The sequence below is a fragment of the Glossina fuscipes genome, unplaced genomic scaffold (genome assembly GCF_014805625.2).
Source record: "Glossina fuscipes isolate IAEA_lab_2018 unplaced genomic scaffold, Yale_Gfus_2 1, whole genome shotgun sequence".
Lineage (NCBI taxonomy): Eukaryota > Metazoa > Arthropoda > Insecta > Diptera > Glossinidae > Glossina > Glossina fuscipes.
In genome coordinates, this window is record NW_023998415.1 from 16,474,035 (window position 1) to 16,499,510 (window position 25,476).

Here is a 25,476-nt window from a genome sequence, read left to right on the forward strand (position 1 = left end):
TTTTTTTTTTTTTGGTGTTTAACTTCGTCGTAACTCACTTTCTTTTAATTTGATTTCTTCTTTTCTTATCTACACTTAACGGTATCGTTACAAGCACACATAACCACACACCATGATTCAAAATGATCCTTGTGCCGATAATGTAAATGAAATTATAAATTTTATTAACATAATATAATTGAATCAAAAAACATACTTTTTCATTAATTTTGTTCTTCCACGAAACTTATTTCTTACGAGTTATTCATTAATTCCACGCACATATATTGCTTCCATAGGAATTTCTCATCATTAATTATTGTTTCTTAAATATTATTCTTGTCCGTATTTCAAACACAATTTGTTTATATATATATATATATATATATATATATAAATATATTTATTTATTTTTTTTTTTCTTTTCTTTTTGCAATTATATGAAATTGTGTTGCATATCGTGATTATTTTATTTAAAAAAAAAAAAAACAACAACAACAAAATAATTATCTATTGTAAAACTGTTTTTCTTTTAAATTTTTATATATGATTTTCAATTTTATACGTATATATATATTTAACACTAACATCGGCCGATTGATGTTAATGTTTGGCATTAACTGACAACACAACACTGGTTTTTTTGTTAATGCATTCATAAGCAACAGGCTGTCATTTTAAATAAACAAGAAATGTTACAAAAAGTTATCTATAATGTGTGTTCATGTGTGCGCACATAAAATGCTTTACATGCTTGAGGGTGCTTAGGAATGCATATTTAAGTCAGTGTTGCCTACATTTGAATAATTTCAATAATTACTGCATTATACAGCAGAGCTGTGCACTGCACGTCATCAAAGCTATATATAATGTGAATATAAGGAATGAGTGGAGGAGCGTATAAAGTTGTACTTTCCATTTGTTAAATCGATTTTAAGTTTCAAGATCAGGTCCGTTATTCGATCTTCAACCTTATTAATGAAATTTAATTTAAGATAACCCAATTATTAAATAGATATATAAGTAGAGGGAACGGTCGTATTGGTTCTTCAAGGATGTTGTACATTTATCTGCTACAGTTTATCACTAATGAGGAAAAAAAACAATTTTTGATCCCTTTTTCAGTACCAACTTGGGTGCAGGAACTTTCAATTTCCGTTTCTGTCAAATTTAAATTCGATAGCTTCATTTTTGCGATCAGCAGACAAATAGATCGATCGGTATACTAAATGTCCTTCAAGTCCGTCTTCGTACTGCACACTTGAGGCGCAAGTCGTGCAAGGTATGAAAACTTTCTTAACATTCTATTTATAGTTGACAGAGCGTACAAAACATACGCGACGTCACACTATTTACAATCGATAAAAAAGCAGAACATGCCCGATGTGAAAGTTCGAGTTCAAGATGCATTTACATATTCAGCACAATTTCTGTTTATTATAAAACTTTATTTCATTACTGTGCTACGGTGGCTCAAGTATTTTCAAAGATTTAAAACGAACATGTATTAACAAGAACCTCTTCGAGATCAGGCTAAAATAAAGATCTCAGAAAGTATATGTCGATCGAAATCTACCTGTCTAGCTCGCTGTTCATATGTTTGTCCTTTCTACAGCGGCGCGCTCTTTTAAGTTGTAGCTTGGGTTCGGTCATCAATTCGAATTTATGATTTTAGTTATACCCCTTATAAGGGGGTGGGGAATAGACCATCGGATCGAACACCTATGTAATTCTTTCGATTTTATTGGTACCTTGCGAAGAAAGCTCATCATAGGATCTGACTTTCAATGCCGCTTATGAAAGAGTAATAAAACTTTCTCGTAACTTTCGGGTCTAACCTAATTTTTATTAAGTGAACTTAAAATTATTACCATCGTAGGCAAATAAATCTTTAAATTATTTTATTGGAATCAAGTCATTTATAACATTCAATCTTATCTTAGAGGGCTTAGCGCTTTCGAAGGGCCGATATTTTGCTAAATTATTTTCTTATAAATGCAAAAAACTGCGATCGCCCAACATATTTATGACGAATAAGTTGGTGATTTAAGCAGGTTTTTTCGATACAAGTTTCGTCTTGCCTCGTTTCGAATCGTAATCGACTGGCTAAATGCTGAAATGCTTGGTAACGATGCTTAACTGTACTGGTGGCCTACTTTCTCTACCTGTTACTTCTTGAAAAATGCGTTGACGTTCCTTGATCAGATAATCTGAAAATAGAAAAACCACGGATTAGATTAGTTATAATGATTGGAAAAATCATGATCATGATTGTTACCGTTGTTGAAATAGTTGGAAGACTCGACGCTTTATAATAAATAATATGAATATAAAAAATCCCAGGATGGCGTTAAAAAAGTCAGCCAAATAAAATAAATAGTGTGCAGCTACATAATCTCGCAGTAAATAAGATATGATATCCAATAGCCAGGAAACGCCCATAATAAGAAATAACCGTAAAATGAGTAAAGCACTGAATATGTAGAAAAAAAAAAAATAAACTTATGATAATCGAATGAAAGAGAGTGAACAAAAAGAAAAAATTAAACAAGTAAGAAACTTATATTCGGCCGACATACCGTCATAAAAAAATGAATCGGATAAAATTTATCTTTCACCTTTCACTACCTTCCTACCAAAAAGGCATTATTAGGAATAATTAATCACATACCATCATGGCCCATTTGATACCCATATCAATGGTATTTTTCCAAAAACATGTATCCATCACTCCAATGAATTTCGAATTAATACACTTCGCTTTTCGCATTCTACTCTCCAAGTCCTTTCATTTGATACCCATATCGTTGGTAATTATTATTGAGAGAAAATGAATCCGCCGAATCGGTGGGGGGCGCGGCGAAGGGGGGGGGGATGTACAAAATAGTTTTAAACATTCCCTTTTGTTTATCTTATGATTTTGCTTATCTTATGAATAAATCCTTAAAAAAGTGAAAAAATGGAAAAGTAAGTGAAGCACTTGTAATTTTGTGTGGGCATGGCAGACTTTTTCAATTTTCGCATATAAAGAGAGTTTTCGAGAAAGTACTTGTGGAAAATTTCAGCCTTCTATTTCTTATAATTTGTGCGTAATGAGCAAAAAGGCAAAAATTGTTATTGAGTGAAACGGAGTTGCGTTCAGTGCGTCCGCTTCAAAGCGTACACTTGAACTCTGACCAATTTGGTCCATTTGCAATAGCAACTTGCGGGCAAAAACTTACAATGTTTTCACCAAATTTGAAGTCGTTATCTTAATTTTTGCGACCAGGTGACCCAGCGGTCATGCCGACACACAGACGGACAGACATGGCTCAATCAACTCAGAATACATATGTATACTATTAGGGTCTTTGAAGCTTGTGTTTGGGTATTGCAAACATTATGACAAAATGAATCTGCCCACCACCCATGATTCACTGGTGGCTACAAAAACAACTGAAAAATTAATTATTTACAAAATGAGGTGAAAAAAACACGTTTTTTTTTTAATCTTTTATTATCCTTAATATATATTTATTTTATTACGTGAGTATGCGACAACACAGTGAGGTTAACGCACGCTTTAACTTTAGCAATCGTTCAACGTTTAGAAAGTGTCTAAAGCTAAATTGAACATTTTAAGCAAAGCTTCGAAAACGTTATCAGAGAGATAGGCAGACCGACAGACAGAGTGTAGCTGAAGCGATTTCATTATAGACGCTGAGTGTAGCGAACAAGGATTAAATTTGCAATTCACAATCTCAATGGATTCACAATTCAAAGGTCCTCCTGCTCCGGTAAATTTTCCTCAACGATAGTCGAACTTGCGAAATTGAAAAGACACCGCTTTTGGTAGAAATATCGCGCATATCTCGTTAATTAAAGGAAATTGAACAAAGCAAAATAAAAAAAGAAGAACATGCACTGCTCCAAGCATGCGAATCATATGAAGGGCCATTATATTGTAAAAGCAATCAAATGCAAAACAAACCAAAACAAGTAAACCATAGCCTGCCCTTCAGCGCCATATAGTTTTGTATATATAACAACCTTTCGAAACAAGGCGTTATATGCGAAGTGATTCGATCCGAGATATTTTCAATTGAATTCATCCGTGGCCCAAAACGAAATTTAAACAAAGTATCTTTAGGTTGGATACAAGTCAAACAAAACAAACTGACAGACGGACAGAGACAGGCTTAAATCGCTTCAGAAAGCATCTATCTCAAGTCCCCACAAACTTAAGCATACACTTGTACCAGAAGTGGTGACAAGGCCAAGGAAAGATTGTATAATTAAACATAAACTCGGCTGATACTTACTTGTCTCTTTGCGAACGTCGTTTTGCGCAGAATGCAGTTAGATTGCGATTTAAGTGATTGATTTTAGATATAATATTAAAAAATATTATAACATTAAACAAAAAAATTATCATATTCGGTATATAAAAGTAAATACTGGCGGACCATTTTGAAACTATAAATCAGAAAAAAAAAAAAAATATATATATATATATATATATATTTGCGATTTATATATATATGCGATTATAACGATAAAATCTTTTGTTTACCATCAAGCCAGCAGTGTTTAGTGCCAATACCAGGCTTCCAACAATTATCAATTTCAGACCATTCAGCCAAAGCTGTTAGCATCGTGCATAGTAAGCCAGCTCCCCAAACTGATAGAGAGTAAAGCCAGTAAAGTTTATTATGCGATTTTATACCTGTTTGGAGATTTTCCTTTATATTACGCCAAATATCGAAACTTAAAATACTAAGCCAAAAAAATGCAGCTCTCACAAAAAAGTATCCAGCGTAACCTTGAAGAAAAATATGAAAAAAAATAAATATATATATATATATATATTTATATATGTATACGTAGACATATCTTAACGCGTGTCTTGAACGGCCACCACGTTATGCGAATATGTAAGAAGAGCCTATTTGTACTTCCGAAGCGAAAATTGAGAGAGAGAGAGAGAGGGAGAGATGGACAGGGGGGATAATCCTGAAACAGATTATTGCGTAAAACTGCAAGTTGGGCACACTATGCTGAATCTTTTTTGTTTATTTGTTTATTTGAATCCAGTTAACGGATGGAGTTTCATTTTTAAGAATTTAGAGAGGATCATACCAAGTTATGATACCTGAACTTCAAATTTTATTCTGATCAAAAAATTAATTTCTTTTGTTGTATAAAAACTCTTATGCATATTGCAGAAAAATGAAACGATTGGATGGCGGCGTCTCTAATCTTTTTGACAGAGATATTGAATACCCCGCTAAACCTTCCCCTCCTTTTTGTTTTTTTATTTCAGGTTATATTCAGATGTTCTCTACGCCATTCTACGCTCGTCTGATGTGTTCAAGCTATTAAAGTGCATTATTTTTTTTTTTTCATAGAACAACACCAATGCAACAAATTGTTTATCTGCATTTGCATTCGGTTCCATCACAGCATATTGGAAGCGATCGAAAAAGGAATATTTTCCGGAGAAATTCACATCTACATAATAATCACACATCAGCACGACAGGCTAAGTGCAAGGCATAAAAAAAATATTGAGATCGTATACAAGAGTAATAGCAATGATCCGAATGTATTGATTATGGAGAGCATGTTGTTAGCAATCAAGCATCTGTACAATTAATTAATCAATTTATCGCATATCATATCTGTCCGATAAAAGTGAACAGTTTATCATTTGACTTTTCCCTGAAATGTTTTAACAAAAGACAAATACATCAAATCGGGTCAATCGGGACAAATTCACTTTAAATGATTTATTTTTTATAACAAAACTATATTTGTATATATCGTTGAAAGCTATTGCTTTAATTCGTTTTAAGAAAGCAATTAATTAACTCGCCGTCAGCGTCACTAGCATTACATATTTACATACTGTGGTGGCGATTTTAAATTTATATAAAATATTTATTCTGAATACTAACCCAATATTAAGCAGGCGGGAGGACTTATCGCTCCAGTCGTGAAATTGATATAACAAATAACGCTATAGCTCATGGTTAAAGAAATCAAATAAGAAATCAATAACTTTCCGCCTAAATTGCCGTGCAGCTCTTTGAAGCTGAGATAAATTAATATCGTTGGTATAAAAAATATTATCGATATAAGCATCGCTAAGAATCGAATTAATATGAATTTAATTAACAGAAATATTGTCTCTCATTGTTTATATTCTTGTTCTGCTTACCATACTTCTTAATGAAAACATCCCAAGATGGATTTAAAATCAGGCAACTAAACGGTTCATATGTGTATTCATTATCATGAACATCATAAACTTGACTTAAGCAATAATCTCGTGTTGTATAATACATGGACTGTTCAATTCTTCTTACTTTCAACGTTCCATTCTGAAAAAATCAAAAGCATTCAACAACTGGGTAGCAATTGGTTTAGATGAAGGAACAATGCCTCGATAAATTACTTCGCGAAAAACCGATTTCGAAGAAAAAAATAACTAAGGACGCGACTTATAGTCGAGCAATGCCGATTATTAGATACACTGCACCATTTGGCCGAATACAGTTATTCACGTGTTCTGATAATAGGACACCAAAAATTACGCATTATTCTCACGCAAGGGCATACTTTTCACGAGAGTCTACGTATTGGAGGATCACATGACATGGCGCAAATTGGACGAATCCCAAATTTTAATTCCAAAAATTTTTTTAGTTTTCAGTGCAAATTATACTTTCTCTCTCTATAAGGGCTTAGTAAAAATATTAGAAGTTAAAGCTCTTTTTGAAGGACTTACTACTACTACTACTGAAGTCTAACAAGTAGATCCATATGGTTGAAATTAGATTCATTCATTCAATTAGATATGTCAAATTACTATCATCAACGGATTTTCATTATGAAACATTAACTTCACTTCTAAACGTCTTGGACGTATAAGGACTTATATTTCCTGAAAATCCTTATATACGATGGTATCCAATAAATAGACCTACTTGGTCCATAATATTTGATAAAGTTGTTTTTCATTGGCAAACTACTATCATGAATCAAATTTCACCATATAACGATTTAGTTTTCGTAGAAACGAAAAGGGAATTCAAAAAGTTACTTCAGTCGATCCAAAGTTTTCACATCAATTTCAAATGTTGAAATGCTATTACTAAGCGATTTTTCCCGCAAAATCCTAAAAACTTTTCTTTTCCTTAGATTATTGTAATTTTATATTATTAATTAAGCGAAGTGATGTAGAGTATCTATGGGATGTCCTTGCCAGGCTATAGCATTCTTACTCGTTATACCCTACCGTACTTGCCGTAAGTTTACGTAAACGCATGTAATGTCCGAAAAGGGCTTAAGATGGACCCACCTTTTATTGTACAGATCGATTCAGAAAATGGTTCTGAATATAAACTTATCTGTCCGTCTGTCCATGTAGTTTTGTATTCAACCTACAATTCATTTTGTAAAGTCAATATATAGAAAATTGTAATGTGAGGTAAAGGAGTTAATTGTGAACCGTGCCCCGCTATAATATTTTTACTTATTTTTGAAAAGAATTTTGCTTATGAAAGAGATGAAAATATTGAAAAAGATCTATGCAAATCATATGTAACTTTGGAGGGCTGCTTCGAGCTGATCGACGGCGACCAACGTTTGTTTGATAGAAATGATCATCTTAAGCTTGTGAAAGATAACTTATGCATTAATTTGCATCCAAAATAATTAAACATTAATTCTGAATTTATGCTTCATTCCGAGTTGGAAATCCAATCACAGTAGTACATTTGTGAGGTAGACTTTCGAGCGATCTTTTCATTTTCCCTAAACTTTGGAAATTATCTTGACGCAGAAAGCGGCTTAAGCCATAAAACCAATATCACTAGGAAGGTATTCGATTAAATCAATGAATAGAATTTTTCTCGATTTTCATATCATTTTGTTCCTTTTCTCATTTCTTTATTGAATGCATGCGCATGCTTACAAGTGATATTATGAGTTTTAGGATTAATACGCTTAGTATTTTTCGTCTAATTATAGGGCGCACACACAAGACATATTATGCTCACTTCTAGTAAGGACCAATTTGATTGGGCAGTGGAATGAAATTGCGCTACTCGATTGCATGGTCTCCCCATTTGCCAGATGAAATGATTAAAGATATCGACTTTTTTGAATTCTCCATTTGTTTGAGTGATTATAATAAAGTCCGATGAATGCGATGAGTTCGCACCGATATTTGTGATACACTGACCGTTGCCATTTATCAATTCACTTCGTTGGCAACATAATTTAATGCATTTTTTAAATTTGCAAACACATCCTCTTAAATGCATGGCCACATTAACATTTACTCCGTTAAAATATTGTTCGTAATCGTAATAACCTTGCCAGGCTTTCGTTATTTCGATATTCTGATAGAATATTGAGCCATTTGCCTGGGACGCGTAATTTGATAGATTTACCGTCTCTTCATAGGGACAATTGGCGATATCGACAGCACATGAACGAGACACTTTTAAAATTACACCGATAAGAAGCAGAAGCATTTTCTTTATTTTTATTTATCTAAATTATTTATTTATTAATATTCACATTAGGTTAAAACAACCAGGCGTACGTCATTTTCAATATTGTGATCAGTTGGATTTCTTGCGAAGAAACTTGGGCCATGATATGTATATATATCATCATGGAGAGTTTCAATGCTAATAAGACCGAGAAATGAAAGGTGTAAAGAGTGGAGGTTGGATTGTAAATTTTGGTCATGATACGAGTTTTATGCATGACGCCGTGCTGTACACTCCGATTATTGTTACGATCAATTTGAGAAGTAATATGAGAAAAAATGTTTAGGATTTAATATTTCCCTCACATTGTTGTTTTATAGAAACTGACCTAACACGCCAGATGTTCGGCGAAACGATCAAGTTGTTATAAACATAGTTGAAGGATATGCAATTTTGATGAAAGCTCTTTTTTTGCGGATAAGCATACAGATGGACATACGGACTGTACGAAATCAAATGATTCAAAACTTTGGGCTAAGCGCTAGCTTGAGTGTATCGTTTCGTCGTCGAGTGCCGTAGAATGCACTAAAATAGCAAAATATTTTACAGACAGAGAAGCTGTACAGTTTGGTTATATATGTTCTACTACTCTGCGCTACAATGAGTGTGTAGCGGTCATAAGTTTTTGAATTTCCAAATTTTTTTATTTTTTTATTTTTTTTTTTGGAAATCACTGTTGCTAGCTATTGCTTTTTAACTTTATATTCATTTTATATATCTTCCGATTTTTATTTATTCATTTTATTTTATTTCGTTCAAGAGTTTCGCTCCGTCAATGTTTTCGATATGACTGAAGCAAACCGCAAAATCGTTGGCTTATTTATACTAAAGTGGATACATTAACGATGGGAACGGGAACGTGACCGAGAACGACAATGATTCCTGAAGGATTCATAAATTTAACTCATGTGCAAAAAAAAATTCTCCTAAATTGCTTTGTATTAATAGTAAACAATGGTACTTTGAAGGAGATGACATGCAATTTGTTTTTATTATATATCACCCATACTTATAACTGTCCTCCTTAATGAATTTATAATTCTCTAGACAGACATATCCTTTGAAAATATATCAAAATTTTTATTATTACTGAAAGCGTTTCTCTACATCACTTCTGGTTATCGAGCCTGGTCATCGTGCGAGTCTTTATTGCTTAGCGAATGCGATAATTGTCGATGGAGTGGAATATATTCACTAGGAGCACTTTCGGACGATCGGCATATAGGTGATGGTGCAGGTAGCCCTAATAAAGGTGACGAATGGTGATAAATGAATTGCAATTGTGGTAACGGATGTGCTTGCGTAAGCGAAGACAACAGCTGAACAGGTGTTGGTAACGTAAGCGGCAATGCTGCGTTCGGTGGTCCTTGTTCACATGGCACCGGTTGTAAGACTGCTTGACATCCGAATAAATAATTGTTAGGACATGGCAATTGAGCACCAACTGTATCCGAATCGTGAAATTTTATAATTAATCCAATGATCATGAATAGATTTAATTGCATTTTGATTAATTGTAAAATTTGTTGAAACAAAGCGATTATTAAGAAATGACGGATTGACTGACATATTTGCTAAGCGAATGCCTTATAAAGCTTCATTCAATAAATAAAATGAATATGTCAGCAATAACAAAGAAAGAAACTACAGGCGTTCGCAAAAAAAAAAGAAAGAATTTACGATTTTTTTTTTTTTTTTTTTGAAAACTACACGTTCTTGTGCATTCATATGCAGTTATAACCAACTTTTTGCATCGATTGACAAGTTTCGAGAGTGGTAATGGAAAACTCAGTATGTTCTTCGATGCTATTCACTTCACATAATATGATTTCATAAATGGGTAAAATAATTTATGATTAAAGTCATTCAAGTTTTTCATTGTCATTCATGTATGTGTTTGTGTGTTTGCGTGTGTATGTATGTGTGTGTGTGTGTGTGTGTGTGTGTGTGTGTGTGTGTCCGGAACAATTTCTTTTTGATCCATATATACATTAATGCGGTGTAAGTATACTCTCCTGCGATTGATTGCATCTGCCCAAAAAATAGTTCATGAATAACTCTTTGCGCGCTTTCCTACCTAGCTTTTGTTGAAAAGTGTATTCCATGTACTCAGTAGAACATCTATCGAATTTTGTTGCAGTAGATGAAATATATAAATTAGTTAATATTATGCTCGCCTACGAAATTTGTGTTAGGGAAACGCTGCTACTATTTCGGCTGATTACTAATAAAGAAAGCGCCCGACAAGTCTCAAAACTTTTCGAATTGTGCAATACCATATGAAAAATATTCATTTCGCAATTAAATCATTAACACATTGAACGTTTATATTTAGGACGCAATGGAATCTCGTTAAATAGAGCAGTGCCATTTGTCTTGCAATAGCTCCTGGTCTTCGTTTGAGAAAAGACCTCTTCCCAATATAATTGTTAATTGAAGTGTAGCCGCCTCTTGAGTATCTCTGGTATTGCGACAGACACATTCAATTAAACGCAGCAGAATAACTCTTAATTAATTATTTTTGCATAAAAGCCCCTTTCACTTTTCAATATGGCCGATTAAGTCATTTCAGCAAAAAAAAAAAAAAAAACAAAAAAAAACAAAGTACTTACTTTTTATACATAATTGGTTTGCAATGCCCCATAGGAAACATCAGAAACACCACAAAGTCTCCAATTCTGAATCGCTTTAATCATGTCCGTCTATGTATAATTTAAACATACGCTCATTAGCGACAATTAAGATATCGCCTAAAACTTTGCCAAAGAATGTTGAAGGGCCCTAAACTTATCAAAGGACAAGCACTTTTATTTGTTATCCATATCAAGTGAATTGCTCAAACGGAAATAATCCAGCATTTTATGGCGGCTGACATTTGTACGATGTACGGAAGAACACAATATGTGCGCAAAATTTCAACGCAACCGGTTACTCGGGAACTCGATTGCGACCTTCTTTCTATACTAAGCCGAAAGTTCATTAAATTAAAAAATAAAAAAAAAGAAATGCATTTGAAAAGCTCTGCAGAAGTTTTGAATATAAGTAAAAAGATTTTTATATATATATTTTTTTAATAAATTTACAGCAAGTCTTGCTTTGGGTATTGATTAGTGCTTGAACGCTTGACAGATTGCAGAAGATTTTATTTATTAAGCCTAACTAAAGGTCGTATGTTCGACATTTTTGGCTTCAAATAACGATCGAAGCCAACTTAAAGTACTTAAATTCTTAATCAATCCGAGGATCGAAGAATATTCATGTCATGTCTATACTTCTCCATTGGTTTCGAGTTCATCTAATAAAACAAAGTTTCCTTTTTGCTCAGATTAATTTTAAGTTTAGTCTTACGTTTTTCCTTAATCCTTGATTATCTTGTTATCAAATTTCAAATTTCGCCAAATTTAATCAGAGGCTTGCCTAAATAAGGCGAGATATAGATCAGTAGTTGTTTGTATAGGGACATGATTCAAAATATATAAAACGATACGTTCGATCGATTTTCCCTTGAAGTTATATAACTGAAACTAGTGTGAGTGTGAGTGGTATAAAAGAGTCAGTTCAAATCGGACGTATATATAGTAAATAGCATTCAGTGAACCACTGCTGCCGCAATTAATCTGATGGATGCCGAAAAGTGACTTGTAGCGATTAAACTTTTTTTCTTCGGTTCTATTATTAGCTTAACATTATTCCATGCTTTTCCACATATAAATTGTCTTTTGTTGTGTCAGTGTCCTCACTTCGCAATGAAGAAGAAGAATCATGCTTATAGGAGAAATTAATTGCAATAGATTCCTAATATATTTTCAAGGCATACAACTAAGATGAAAATCACTTGCAATCAAAAGCAATTTGTCCGTTTGTCCATTCATCCCTTTAGTCAGATGTATTGTCATTAGCAGTTTAATTACATTTTTTTTCTTATATCAATTACTTATTTATTTTAATAAAATTGCACTTAACTTTAAAATATTATAATATTAATATAAATTTATATAAAAAAAAAAAAAAAAAAAAAAAAAAAATATTAATAAATCTTATTAATTGTTCCAATTAAATTAAATTTGTTACGATCGATTAATACTTGTCTTAATCTACTTGTCTAACTCTATTGCTTCTCTTCTATTATTAAATAAGTGTTATCGAGTTGTATAAAATATTTGGTATGCAGGCTATCAGGCTTTGAATTTCAAATTCACACTTGAATTGAAATTATTTTCAAATCGTCATCGCGAAGTGATTATTAATTTTTAATTTCTTGGTAGTAATACATTTAATTTGGTTTTCGATATCTGAGTTTGTAAGGTGACACGTCGGCTAAGTTCGTTGGATTCGCGGCCACGTAAAGTTGATATTCTGTAAAAATATTAAATTAAATAAACGAAAAAAAAAAAAGGAAAAAAAAATTTATTAAAGGTTTTTTTCAATTTTTTTTTATTTTCATTTATTTATTTTTTTTTTTATTTATTTATTTATTTTCTTCTTTTTTTTTTTTTTTGTTCTCATTTTAGTTTTACACCAAATTTCATTACGGAGTACATGCACCAACAGGAAACTATCACAATTACAAAAATAATAACTAATTTAAGAAATATTGAGCCTTTACAAACTCTCTCCAATTGCCAAGCTCAATACTTTTGAAATCAGTCACTATTTTACTATTCTACTTGTGGTAAGTGTATAAGAAGAAAGCGTAAAACATGATCTGGTTAAATTATAAGCCCAAAATTTTGTTAGTCTTCATTTTAAGTTTATCAAATTCGATTAGAGTTTTTTATTGTGTACATACACACACACACATACATACATACATACATACATTACACGTATATATAGGATAGTATAGAACAATTTAATAGTTTTTTGTTCTATTAAAACAGTCATCGTTACATCACAATTACCAGCACCTAGTACTAGTGTTAAAAAGTTTAATTATTTATTATTCAAAATAGGCATGCAACGACATCAATACGTTCTCTTCTTTTCCTTATATGTAGGGTGTACCAAAGTTTATGCAAGATTTGAATTAAGTAGAAAAGAGAATTATTTTACACCCATCACCGAACCCGATGAGGGATATACGCATTTTGTCAAACCGTTGGGCATCGCCAAGAAGGAAGGAAGGTTCAGAGACCCCACATACTATTTATATTCTTGATCAACGTTAAATACTGAATCGATTTCAGCATGTACGTGTCCGTCCGTGTATACATTCTCCTGGCCGCGTAAATGAAATTATTATTAACTTGAAATTTGGCAGAACCATTGTAAATTCTTGCACGAAGGTTAAGTAAGAAGGAAGAATGGACTAAATGGTTCGAAATATACGCTGACAGTATCACGTAAACTGCGAATATCTCCGTTTATTTTTTTCAACGACTACTGCAAATAAATCTACCAAACTATGAAGATATATATATTCTATGGGTAATGCTGTAGCCCTTGTATTTGTGTACAAAATGAAAAAAAGTTGACCACACTTTCCCGATACTATCGCGTATCAAAATTTGAGGTGCAGAAGCAAGTTTCATAATCGCCACCAAGTGTACATGTATTCTTGGCCAATTTCAAATTTGGAATGCACCTAACCATGCCCGTCTGTCCAGCTGCCCGTCTGCCAAATGGTCTAATATCTGTGCATCGCTTACAAATTTGAAAAAGAATTTGAAAATAGCCCAAGCCATGGTTAAAGAAGCCACACGCCCACATGTCTGTACAACCAAAACGGAGCAAACACCTTTGCTTTCCACGTCTTTTGCTCGTGGCTCATAAGCTGCAACACATATACGATATGGAATTAGACAAAATTTTTCTACAAGAATATGAAGAGTTGGCGTCGCTCACACAATATACTTTTCCTTATTTTCAATATTTTAGAGAACGGACGGTGATGGGTATAAAAGATTAGGTCGCGACCGAATATATTTTCTTACTTTATTTTTATTTTTTTTTTTTAATTAAGGTAGGGTTATATGTGGAATAGCACATTGGGCCAATGGCCTCCAGGACTTTGTTGGCTGCCACTTTATTGAAATTCTGATCATCGAAATCTCGTAGGTGTACACGACCAGGCAATGTCTCATGCAATAATTGAATTGTGTCACCGGATGTATGGCATGTGCGGCCGTTTTGCTAAAACCACAGAGAACTGAGTTATCAAACCGCTCTATGTAACACGAGTAAGAGTGATTGCTCGATCTACCTCATATTCAAAGAAATGCGACCAAACGTTTCGTTATTAGTGAAAATGCGTTGCTCTCTCGTGTAATGCCTCATTTTTAGTGACCTAAACTGTCGGCTGTCAAACTATATTTTTTTTATTTTTTTTTTTTTTGATTGCCAACACTTTGCCGCACAAATGGCGGCGAATTCATATCTTGCTTAAACTTTGAAACATCCTCTATATGCCCACCACTAGCTTTTCGACGATTCCATTCGTTGTGCGGTATTCGAAATGTAAGCCATGTTCATCCGCCCGTCGGCCCAAACACTGCAAGATGAACTTTCATAAAATCAGTATCAATCGAAATATTCGACAAGGAAAGACTCTCGTTCGCTCGCAATTGAAAAAAGAGAAAACATTTTCCACTACAATGGCTTAAGGTGGAAGGTGCTGTCCCGAGACGAATATAACTTTTCAACTTCTCAGTTTATGCTCATGGTTTGTGATGCGCGTGAATTGCGCCGTCACCTCGATATGATCTTAATCAACGGAAACATTAGCGTCGATTTGGCTGAATAAGAAGCGAAATAAAGCGTATGCGGATTTCGATTTCCAGAATGTATGTCTATAAAAAATGTCTTTGATTATCTACGATATACGATATGCGATATACATCCAGTGAACGAATTTTTCCTTTATCTTGTCTCTTTTGATATAATCAAATGCTGTACGAGCTAGTGGTAGGTTCTATAATTCGCCATAATCCGAATAAAATTTCGTTTTTTTGCTTTTGGTTTTGTTTGCCTTCTCTCTTTTAAACATTCACAAGTGCAGTTTTTTGTTTTTAGTTTTTTTTTTTTTTTTTTTTTTGCAGAGGAAATTGATAATTTACCTAATCGAGATATTGCACAGCTTCGGTTTTAATGCGTTCTTGTAAAGCAATGCCATCATCGGAATATTCAGAATGAGTGCTTTCGTTACTTTCTTTATTGCCCAGTAATCTTTCAGATATTTTTTTTTGTTTTTATTTTTCATTTATATTTTTCGTATACATTGCGTAAAGCAATTAAAAATTTCTTTGATACTCTTACTTACCTGCCTTTTAATAATTTCCAAACTTTTGGCTTCAACACGAATAATATAAATATCAAGACACCCTGTATGGCATTCATAAAATCGGATATATAAAAGATAAAGTTGCCTGAATTATCTGAATTATGACCCACTAGATACGATATAATGTCCAATAGCCACGATATACCCATTATTATGAAGAGACGCAGAAATAAGGCCACACTAAAAAAAAGCAAAATGATTTTAATATTCATATAAGGAATATGCTTCAAAAAAAAGCAATATATATTTATATATATATATATAAATTTATTTGCTTACTTATTACGATGAGTGCGCAAATGACGGGTCTTTTCCTCTTTATCTAAAGCACGTTGCAATTCTTTTTGTATTTGTATAATCTTGGTCATAGTAAAAACGAACATAAACACGTTAACAATAATTATAACCAAATTAATGCCAAAAAAGTATATCATCGCTGACCAGTCATCAGCTAAAAGTTGAAAGAGAAATCAAATATATATATATATATATATAGAAGAAGAGACAACATCGAATAGAGTTTATCATAAGAAAGTTGATATCTTCATACAAAGGCATGTAGGTACGTTTACCTATCTATTTTAAATAACATTAACAATTTATTTATAAATAATAATAAAAATAATACGTAATAAGAATTGTCTTAAAAGTTTACAAGAGACCTAATGGGTTTTCTAAGCTCGACATTAGAAGAAGAAGAATTGTCTTAAAAGTCTAGTCGCAGTTAACAAAAAGGTTTACAAGAGACCTATTGGGGTTTTCTAAGCTCGACCTTGTATAATATCCTTATGGCATTGTTTGGGAAATTCCAAGGATGCAAGAGTTAACTGCCGGGTCGGTAATCGATTAATAGGCCAAACATATCGATTAATAGTTCCCGCAACTAACACGTAAGTATGTGTGTCGTCTCAAGCAAAAAAAGTCATATTATCTAGGCGCTAACACGCAAACGATGTCAGTTAAATAAAAAAACTCATGTCATTGCAATCATTTTTTTTTTTTTTCTTACAACAATCTGTCAGTGAGTTGCCAACTTTAAATGACACATACCAAGACCAAGAGATAGCTACAGGAGAAACCTAAAAAAAAATAAAAAATCTTGCAAACTTTTTCTCGATAATCGAAAAGTGAAATGACAAGAGACAGGGTATTCATTACGTTACATGAACGTTTGGGCATAAGATGGCTCGCGCTCCTAATGGATAAGTTACTTACATTAGAAAAAACACGCCGTGTCACAAGTCCATGCCTACTCACCGTTCCCTCCAGATTGGCCCTCCCAATGACTCTTGTCTTGTGTTTGCAAATCTCATATGCTTGTGCTCTAGGTCAAATGATGAGATCATTGCAAATATTGACAAATCGTCCAGTAAAACGTCAGCGAACTATTAGTAAAGCGTTCGACTGATTGTATCGTTTTTGAAATAAACTCTGATGATGAGCAAAAGTCGAATTTTAGAAAAAAAAAAAAAAAAAAAGTTTTTTCTTACTCAGTCCCGAATGTTATTGATCGACGTATCCGCCCCGAATGACCGAGTAGGCAAAGAATCTCGACTAACAACTCGATGGTTGTCGCTTCGAATCTCAAGTGCGATAAAGTGGATACCGTATGGTCTAGGCATGGTTAGGGCGTCGGCAAAATGCTTTGAAGGCCTAGTTTCGATTCCCGGTACAGTTGATAAGGTAAATTGCGCTTTATTTCGATGGCTTGTTTCTTTTTTTTTTTTTTTTTTTTTAATTGCAAATCTCAAGTGCAGTAGGGTTTTCAGTAAAGTCGATAGCCTCAACTGGCCAAATTAATAATCATAATAATAATACTGACAAAATAGGTTTATCACATAGCTATACCCAATTTAGAAAATTCTAGAAGCTTTAATTTTATCAGAAAATTTAATGTAATCGTGGAGGAGAAGAATTTGAACGCTCTTTACCAGACACCAGAAAGTTATGCGTCCAAAGTTAATCGTCCAAATAGATGAAGACTTTAATATCGTAAAGAAAAATTTAGACCGATTTAAAAGCTTTATAATGTAATGAAAGGACGAACGAAATACTGAAATTATGTACGCAAAAGGCTTAATGACAATTGAAATTAATCGATTAAGCATCAATCTGTTCTCTCGACCGATCGAAGACAACTCAAGCAGGGGGGAGAAGGAGAGAAAATTTGGCAAAAAGTGTTCTTAGCAAAGCCTGATAAGTAAAAACAGATATCACTTGAAAATTACTTGGAAGAATTTTTCAAGGTCGGCTTAACGGTACGATTGAAAAATTTTGCTAATCGATGTCATAACTAGGAAAGAGAGCCTTTGCCACAGAATCCCCAAATATAATCCAACGGAAATTGACCCATACCTAGAAACTAGTTAGTTGTCTTATTCCTATGCCTACGCATAATCGATTATTATGCTGTCTCGGGATATAACAGCAACTGCATTACCTTACATATCAAAGCAAAACCATTTACTTTCACGTTAATAGCGTTACGTAATGTGACTTAGATGCTAACCGCCGATCCCGTAAAGTCGGATAAGCTTGCTTTGTACATTGCTACTAAGCTTTACGACATAAAAAAAAAGAATATTTGCGTAGAACGAAGTTTTTATACCCATTGCTTCTGTCGATTACATCAACATATTAGAATCTTGCTCTTTAAGATTTAGGATGGAATTCTCCTAAGAATTCCAATTGAAAATGTAAGATTGTCGACAGATCATGACCAATTTTTTTTTTTTTTTGAACATACGACGGATAGATAGTTTTTTGACATGTTACAAACGGAAGGATGAAATCTGGTCTTGCCCATCCTTCGGTGGTGGTACATAAAGTAAGACATTTGCCATTTTCTTTAGCTTATCGTATAGACAGAAAATCAACTTCAAAGTCAATTAGTTAGTTAGCCTTTGACTAGCTCTAAGGAGATATTTTCTCTCACTTCAAACTCTCTCCTTAACAGAGGCAAAGTTTTGTAATTTTCATAGTATAGACGGATGATTGTTTTCAATAAGACGTTCGATGTCGATGAGAAAACCAAATAAATTTTTGTGATCTATTTTTTCCCAATGAATTCGTTCGCCACGAGGGTGTATATATATTAAATATATATACATATATATATATAGATGTCACTTCGCTATCAAGTGTTTACTTCTATTTATCAAAATAGTGGGTAAGCAAAGTGCAAAGTACGGCAATCAATAAATACAAAAAGAGCAAGCACTTCATATACATCACGTTAGCTAACTAGCTGTTCAAAAAACAAAAATCGTAAATATTTTGTATTCACCGTAAGTAAGTGTATAGCTTCTTATTAAAAAAACGTTACTTACTTTTAAGCCAACAATATTCGTCACCTATGCCCGGTTTAAGACTATTTTCTAAATTCGAAGCTTGTGCTATAATAACGCAAACAGTTAAAATTAATGGACCACCCCAAGCATATAGAGAGTACATTAGAAAACGTTTACGTTGAGTTAAACGCTTCGAGCCGGTAAAGCGGAAATTTTGCCACAGATCGTAACTAATGATGCTTAGCCAAAAGAATACCGCCATTAAGAAAAAATAGGCCGAATAACCTGAAATGTATAAATTTATGCAATTAATTGATTGATTGATTGATTGATTGATTACCCAACAGAGAACAGCTTATGGGAGGAAAAATCGCATGAGTTAGGGTTACGGTACAAAGTAAACTATAGCCAATCGCCAATGATGTTAAATACGATATTAAACACTTTCCGTGCAGATTTCTTAGCTCCGGTAGAAATGCGTAAACTAAAATTGTTAATATAATAAATGGCACTGAAATGGCCATCGCTGAGGAAGAAAAGTACAGTTTTGATGAAAAATTTAACAAAAAGTAATAAGTAAAGTAAAAGCGGGTAAGATAGGAAGATAGATAGACTGACTCACCTATGTTGTTAATTTGACTCGATAGAGAGGCGACATTCTCGACCGGACAATTCATGGGATTTAAAACCCATTCGCCAGTCTCCAATTGATACGGATGTATGCAATAATCGCGTTTACGAATATAAGCTTTATCGTAGTGACGGTATAACGTGCCGTTCTGTTTTTAAACGAAAATAGACAAAAATTCGCTTCCGATAGAACACAAAAACTTTTGCATTAATATCTTACCTCAAATAAATCCCAGCCATCCAAATCATCTTCTTCGGGTACCACGGCATAGGCATATTCGCAGGGCACTCCTTGCACTATGAAAAAATCATTTAGTGCATGCAAATTTGAGCGGCTGCCATTCTTCAAAATAACACTCAAATGCGGATCATATTCGATTTCCTTTTGCAAATATTCGCCGCATTGTCGCGTTTCATCAGCTATTAACTCTTTGGTGGGATGACAGCAAAATTTCAAACAACGATATTTATCACAAACGCATCCTCGTAAATGGGGTTTCACAGGTACGCGTCGACCATTGTGCAACTCTTCAAAATCATAATAACCAATGCGTTCGGGCGGTATAAGAATCGCCGATTCATAATAATACGAATCATTTTCGAATTTTTGAACATTCGTTAAATCTACGGTATCTTCGTAATTACAATTGGGTATCTCCTTGTTGTGGGCTGATATGGGAAATGCTAATAAGATTATTATAAACGAAATAAGAGTGCAGCACTCATAACTTTCCCGAGTAATTATCATTTTGATCTGAAAATAAACAAAAAAAAAAACAATTTTTAATTTTAAACAATTATTTACCCGCATTATTTTTGTATTATAATATGTTTATATGTATGTCTGTATGGATGTATATATGTACATATGTACATACATATATATATATATATATATATATATATATATATATATATATTTATGTATATATGTATGTATGTATGACTCATTTTTAGTGTATCATTTTGTCTTCTCCTTACATTCACTACACATAACATTAACAAAAATTAAAAAGACTATTAAGATTTATGATTATTTATTAATTCGTTTCGGAGACAATAAGAACAAGTCTACAAAGAAAAAGACGATTGACGATTGATAAACTATTTTCGAGTGTAAAAACGCAATCACGTTTATTCACGCTTCGACTATTGAAATCGGGTCTCTATAATAGATCAAATGCGCTTGCAATGCATCGATACGTTATCAAAGTCGTCACTTCAAAACCTTTTCTTGTAATGAATTTAGAAATTTTTAATGTAAAAAAGTCGAAAAAAGCGGAGCAAAACCAAGTATATTATTTTACTTCAGACTATTGGGACGTATTTCAATCCGATGCACTCTACTATTAACTTTCCCTACTATGTCATAATTGAGGTTCTCTTCTATTCAATCCGCGATTCCTGTCTCGTCTAAGGATGAGATCATGCAATACAATATGGCAGACGAATCTTTTAAAAGCCCTCTCTAATCGACATATAATATTTAATTACCAGATGGTGTCATCTCATTTCTACATTGCATCGTATATATATATATTAGATCAAGTTATCGCACAACTTCGGACCATTTATGGGATAATTAAATCAATTAAAAATCGTATTTATGCAGTTCTTTGAATCTTGGCTTAGCTAATTTTTGAACTTAAAGCAAAGATTTTGCTAAAGCATAAATTTGAGACTCCACTTAAGAGTTTAAATTAAAAACTTCATGCTTTCGTGGCCATAAACTGAAGCGTTGCGCGTGAATCCAGTTTTATACCAAGCTTTGAGATAATCGCGCTTCACACGCTTTTCACACTGATCGATCGTCTTCACGTAACAAGTTTCCGGGCATTATAAGTCTTTGTTTAATCGAAGATGCTCTACGCACACTTAGAGTGAATTGCTGATATGCCATATAACCGCGATCAAGGTGGCCCTTAACTTCTGAATAATAAACTGACAGTATTTATAGCCAGTGCTTGACTCAAAACCTGATAATTTAGCCAATTTTTCTTGAGGTCAAAGGTAATTGTCTCTCAAAACGTAACATGACGACTCTAGAGTTCATCTAGAAGTACACATCAAGGCAAGCAGAGCAATGACGCGAAACTTTCGAATCATGGAACACGGCATACGGGGAGAGGGCTTTGAAATTTACCAGCTAAACGAGATCAAGACTGTTCTAACTATATATGTGAACTAAATTAGGTGACTAGGTGTGTAATACCTAAAAAATAGTAGACAACACCTCAGGCAGCTTAAATTTGGCGGGACGGCATTATCTTATGCTATTTCTTCTTCTTCTGCTTTACGCGAGATTTTAAAAGTATTCGTCTAGGACAACAAAAGCTTAGTAAGCGGTATTACATCCAAAGTGCGTTGTGAAAAAAAGCAGATGAAGTCACAAGACGCTCGACTTTGGCGGTACGCTTACCTTTTAATTAAAATTTTTTCTTAAAACTTATCTCACTCAACACAGTACTGGGGCTATATTCATTTTTTCAGAACACAGTCCGTGATTGTCTCTATTTAGAAGTTGATACAGGAAAACGGGGTCGCGTGGAGTCGACTCCATAAGTACGAAAATTTTATTTGACTTTGGTCGAATCTCTTATATCCATCAGTTTATGGGCGAAGAATAAAATACTCGCTGTTTAGCTTTTGGAAGCAGAGATTTTCTAATTTTCTTTAATACTGCAAGCGGGTCCTTCGACAAATTTCGATCACTTTCAATACCGACATGCGTGCAAGGAGATTGCATGTGTAAATAAATTAGTAAATGAAAGAATTTCAAAATTTGAAACCGATATCTTCGTGTTTGCGAACTGGAGAATAATGATCGTAGGCATGGATAGATGGACAGACGATCATACTTGTATCGATTCAGAATTTAATGACAATCAAAAATATATGCACATACTTTTCGTTCTGAATGTTGCAAAAGCTTTGACAAAATGAACATAACTGGGTACTGGAAGCGTGAAAAATGAAACGTTGTTGTTGTTGTTGTTGTTGTTGTTATTATTATATATTTAAAAGTAATGTTTCAAGCAGTTGTTAAAACAATCTTCCGTTGCATGTTGTCAGCATTTCCATCAACACCGCAAAATTGCTTCACATAGTTTACATTAGCCAGAGATCCGTGTATTTAAAATGTTTACTAAGATTAACAATATACTGAGGATATTTTTTTCTTTTTTTTTTTTTTTTTTTTCTTAAATCTAACCGCACATCGAAAAATATTTTTGGAATAAATATTTCTACACTTAGTTATTGTTCGTTCGGTATTATTTTATAAATGTTTTTATCGCAATTTTATAATTACTTTACCATATAAACAATGATAGCGCAACGTATAAAACATGTGCTGTATTAGTTGTAGCGTAAGTTTTGGTTACTCTTGCTTGCTTGTTATTACTATTGCACAGCTCTACACGCCACTTAAGATCAACATATTTTGAATTCCGTATACCAACTAAATGTGGTCTTCACATTATTCCAAACTTGCACTAGATCGTTACCAAGAAGAGCGTGCTCTTAAGTTTTTCAATTATTAAGAGAATGCGTACTTCATTCGCATTCGCATGAGTTTGTGTGGCGAAGTGATTCCTTAAAAGCAAAATGGCTTAGAACGAATCTTAAATCCCTATTGCTTGTAAAAATGAATGTATTTTTTATTTATTTTTTTTTTTTTTCAAAAATTATCTTCAAATGGTGCAAAATTTGCCTCCAGTTGACCGATCAAGATTATATCTGCTTTAATTTCGCTACTTTGCATCCGAAAATATTCCTATCCATTGTCAGCTACTGAGCTGAAAAATATTATATTCATTTTCAAATTAGATTTATGTGTGGTCTGTGCCACGTATTTTTAATATCAAACAAAGTTGGAAAAACGAAGAACTGTTCATGCGGACGGAGCAAGCATCGCCAAGACGTGCATTCAAGAACACATGACTACCCGTTACAAACGAAATGACATAGTTAGTGCAATCATTCTTTTGCGCGAAGAGAATCAAAACTCAAACTATATTGAAAAACAAAAAAACAAAAAAAAAAAAAAAAAAAAAAAAAAAGAAAAGAAAAATGCATTACATCTGTTCAAACATAGATCGTATATATATATATATATATATATATATATATATATATTTATCAAATAATTTCGTTTTGGGTGTGAGCTGAAGAAGGCATTGCTCATTTCGGTTAACATATCAAAACGATCTATGATAAAGTTCAACCTTAAGAGATTTTCATACGAATCATGCGTTATCTTTTGCTCTCTCTTTTCATGTGACTCACGCGTTTCACTTGGCCGTTTATTGCCCTTATACCATTCTTAAGCTTTCAGTTAAATGCTCAGTAAATATTACTTGTCATACGTTTTGCTTCGGTAAGAATTTTACTGTGCCTTTAACGGCCACTAAAAGGAAACATTCTATTTCTTCTTCTTTTTTTTTTTTTGTTATTTTTATTTTTTTAATTTTTTTTTTTGTAAAAATTCAATGCATTCGTAAATAAAATTTCTAATCTAATAAAAAATGCTATTTACTTTTAATTTCATTCACAAGAATCTTTGATTTCAAAAATTACTATCATTATTATTATTATTATTATTATTGAGCTTCTGCATTCCTAAGCTATCGAGCCTAGGAACCAACCTACTCCATACCCGGAGTTGGGTTCAACTTCATTTCCGATATTACTATGGCAAATGCATTCATTGTATTGGTGTTAGTAGAGAAGTCCACGTGTCCAAGTATGCTTTATAGAGCTGCAACGGTTTCTGTGTCTTCTTCAGTACCTTCTTCTTCGTACATTACGCATTATGCATATTTTTCGCCCTCTCTCCTCCCATGGTCATGGCATCACAATAACAGTTATTATAACTTTCATCTCTTGTGCCAGATCCGTATATTGCGTAATCTTACTTGAGTACGCTGCTTGTAACTTTTCTGTGAGCGGGATTATAACTTTTATGATATCGGTTGTGCATCGTTAAGGTATTCCGTATTAGCAAGTATTATGCATCCGACACAACAAATATGATCCATTGTTTCTATATCGTTTCTGCATTTGCGGCCAAAGTCTATTTCTATTTCCTGCCTTACACTATATGCGTTCGGTAATGTGTTAAATTATGTTATTGTTATTATCAGTTTTGTATAAAATAATTAGCAACTAATTCTATTAGCTCGTGAATTTTCTAACATTTCATAGCAATATGGGACAAAATCCCTTGCTCTATTTCAAAGCTAGGATAGCGTATGGGAAACAACTACAGATTTTACGCTTCTCTGTTAAATACATCCGATGCGTTCTCTCTATATATTCAGGATAAGGATAAGCATAAGCTTTTAAATTCATTCTAAATTCTAAAGCAAACGACTTTATTCTCCATACTTTGTCTACCTATACTGTCACATATCGCAAGCAGAATTTAAGCAGCTGTGTTAAGCCTTTCTTGTTAGGGGCAAATTTTTCATGGACTTTAATCGACATACCAAAATTGCAAAGTGTCTTATAAATTGTTAACTGACCGATTAAAGACTTTGCCACTTTTTTTTACATAGTCCTTATAAGTGATTGTAAGTGAACTCTTACTTACTCAGCCTAAAGGGGCTTGTGCTGTTTGTCAACAAATTTTTCTCTAACGTGTAAGTCGATTCATTTCGCATCCAAAACAAATCGCCGGTCATTGACTAAAAATGCTTTCAGCATCGGTTTCAACCGGTTAACAGCAAACGTTCGAATTGTGGAGGCATCACTT

At 33.4% G+C, this 25,476-nt stretch overlaps 3 protein-coding genes across 8 annotated transcripts in view; all 3 read right to left on the reverse strand.

The window, feature by feature from the left end:
- LOC119645010 (G-protein coupled receptor Mth2-like) overlaps positions 1-351 on the reverse strand; it is a 22,659-nt gene extending 22,308 nt beyond the window's left edge. For all 4 annotated transcript variants that reach the window (XM_038044767.1, XM_038044768.1, XM_038044769.1 and 1 more), the window contains exon 1: positions 197-351. The gene's annotated coding sequence lies outside the window, so the exon portion shown is untranslated. The remainder of the gene's footprint in view (positions 1-196) is intronic.
- Positions 352-2,140: 1,789 nt separating this feature from the next.
- LOC119632448 (G-protein coupled receptor Mth2-like) lies at positions 2,141-8,501 on the reverse strand. Its single transcript, XM_038025361.1, has 7 exons — positions 8,022-8,501; positions 6,179-6,341; positions 5,916-6,104; positions 4,532-4,780; positions 4,281-4,434; positions 2,258-2,452; positions 2,141-2,189 (listed from the first exon to the last, which is right to left on the reverse strand). The coding sequence occupies exons 1-7, from the start codon at positions 8,499-8,501 to the stop codon at positions 2,141-2,143; spliced, it is 1,479 nt and encodes a 492-aa protein (XP_037881289.1).
- Positions 8,502-12,562: 4,061 nt separating this feature from the next.
- On the reverse strand, positions 12,563-23,161 carry LOC119645012 (G-protein coupled receptor Mth2-like). Of its 3 annotated transcripts, none has more exons than XM_038044773.1 (9): positions 23,037-23,161; positions 19,942-20,475; positions 19,714-19,870; positions 19,432-19,617; positions 19,131-19,376; positions 16,081-16,252; positions 15,781-15,981; positions 15,578-15,686; positions 12,793-12,878 (listed from the first exon to the last, which is right to left on the reverse strand). In XM_038044773.1, the coding sequence occupies exons 1-8, from the start codon at positions 23,037-23,039 to the stop codon at positions 15,578-15,580; spliced, it is 1,608 nt and encodes a 535-aa protein (XP_037900701.1). In that variant the 5' UTR covers positions 23,040-23,161; the 3' UTR covers positions 12,793-12,878. The 3 variants fall into 3 exon arrangements, with proteins under 3 accessions (XP_037900699.1, XP_037900701.1, XP_037900698.1); XM_038044770.1 differs by lacking the exon at positions 23,037-23,161 and adding an exon at positions 22,627-23,025; XM_038044771.1 differs by lacking the exons at positions 15,578-15,686; positions 23,037-23,161 and adding an exon at positions 22,627-23,025 and having other exon boundaries at positions 12,563-12,878.
- Between the last annotated feature and the right edge of the window lie 2,315 nt (positions 23,162-25,476).

Bases quoted from the DNA above. Each gene is read 5' to 3' on its own strand.
- LOC119645012 (XM_038044770.1), bottom strand. From the start codon at position 22,668: ATGTTCATTTTGTCAAAGCTTTTGCAACATTCAGAACGAAAA. The intron at 19,618-19,713 runs GTGAGTCAGTCT...TTTCTTCCTCAG, and splicing joins GAGTCAAATTAACAACATAG to CGATGGCCATTTCAGTGCCA. The intron at 19,377-19,431 runs GTAATCAATCAA...TATACATTTCAG, and splicing joins CATAAGCTGTTCTCTGTTGG to GTTATTCGGCCTATTTTTTC.
- LOC119632448 (XM_038025361.1), bottom strand. From the start codon at position 8,501: ATGCTTCTGCTTCTTATCGGTGTAATTTTAAAAGTGTCTCGTTCATGT. The intron at 6,105-6,178 runs GTAAGCAGAACA...TTCGATTCTTAG, and splicing joins TGTTTTCATTAAGAAGTATG to CGATGCTTATATCGATAATA. The intron at 4,781-5,915 runs GTTAGTATTCAG...TTTTTCTTCAAG, and splicing joins TCCCGCCTGCTTAATATTGG to GTTACGCTGGATACTTTTTT.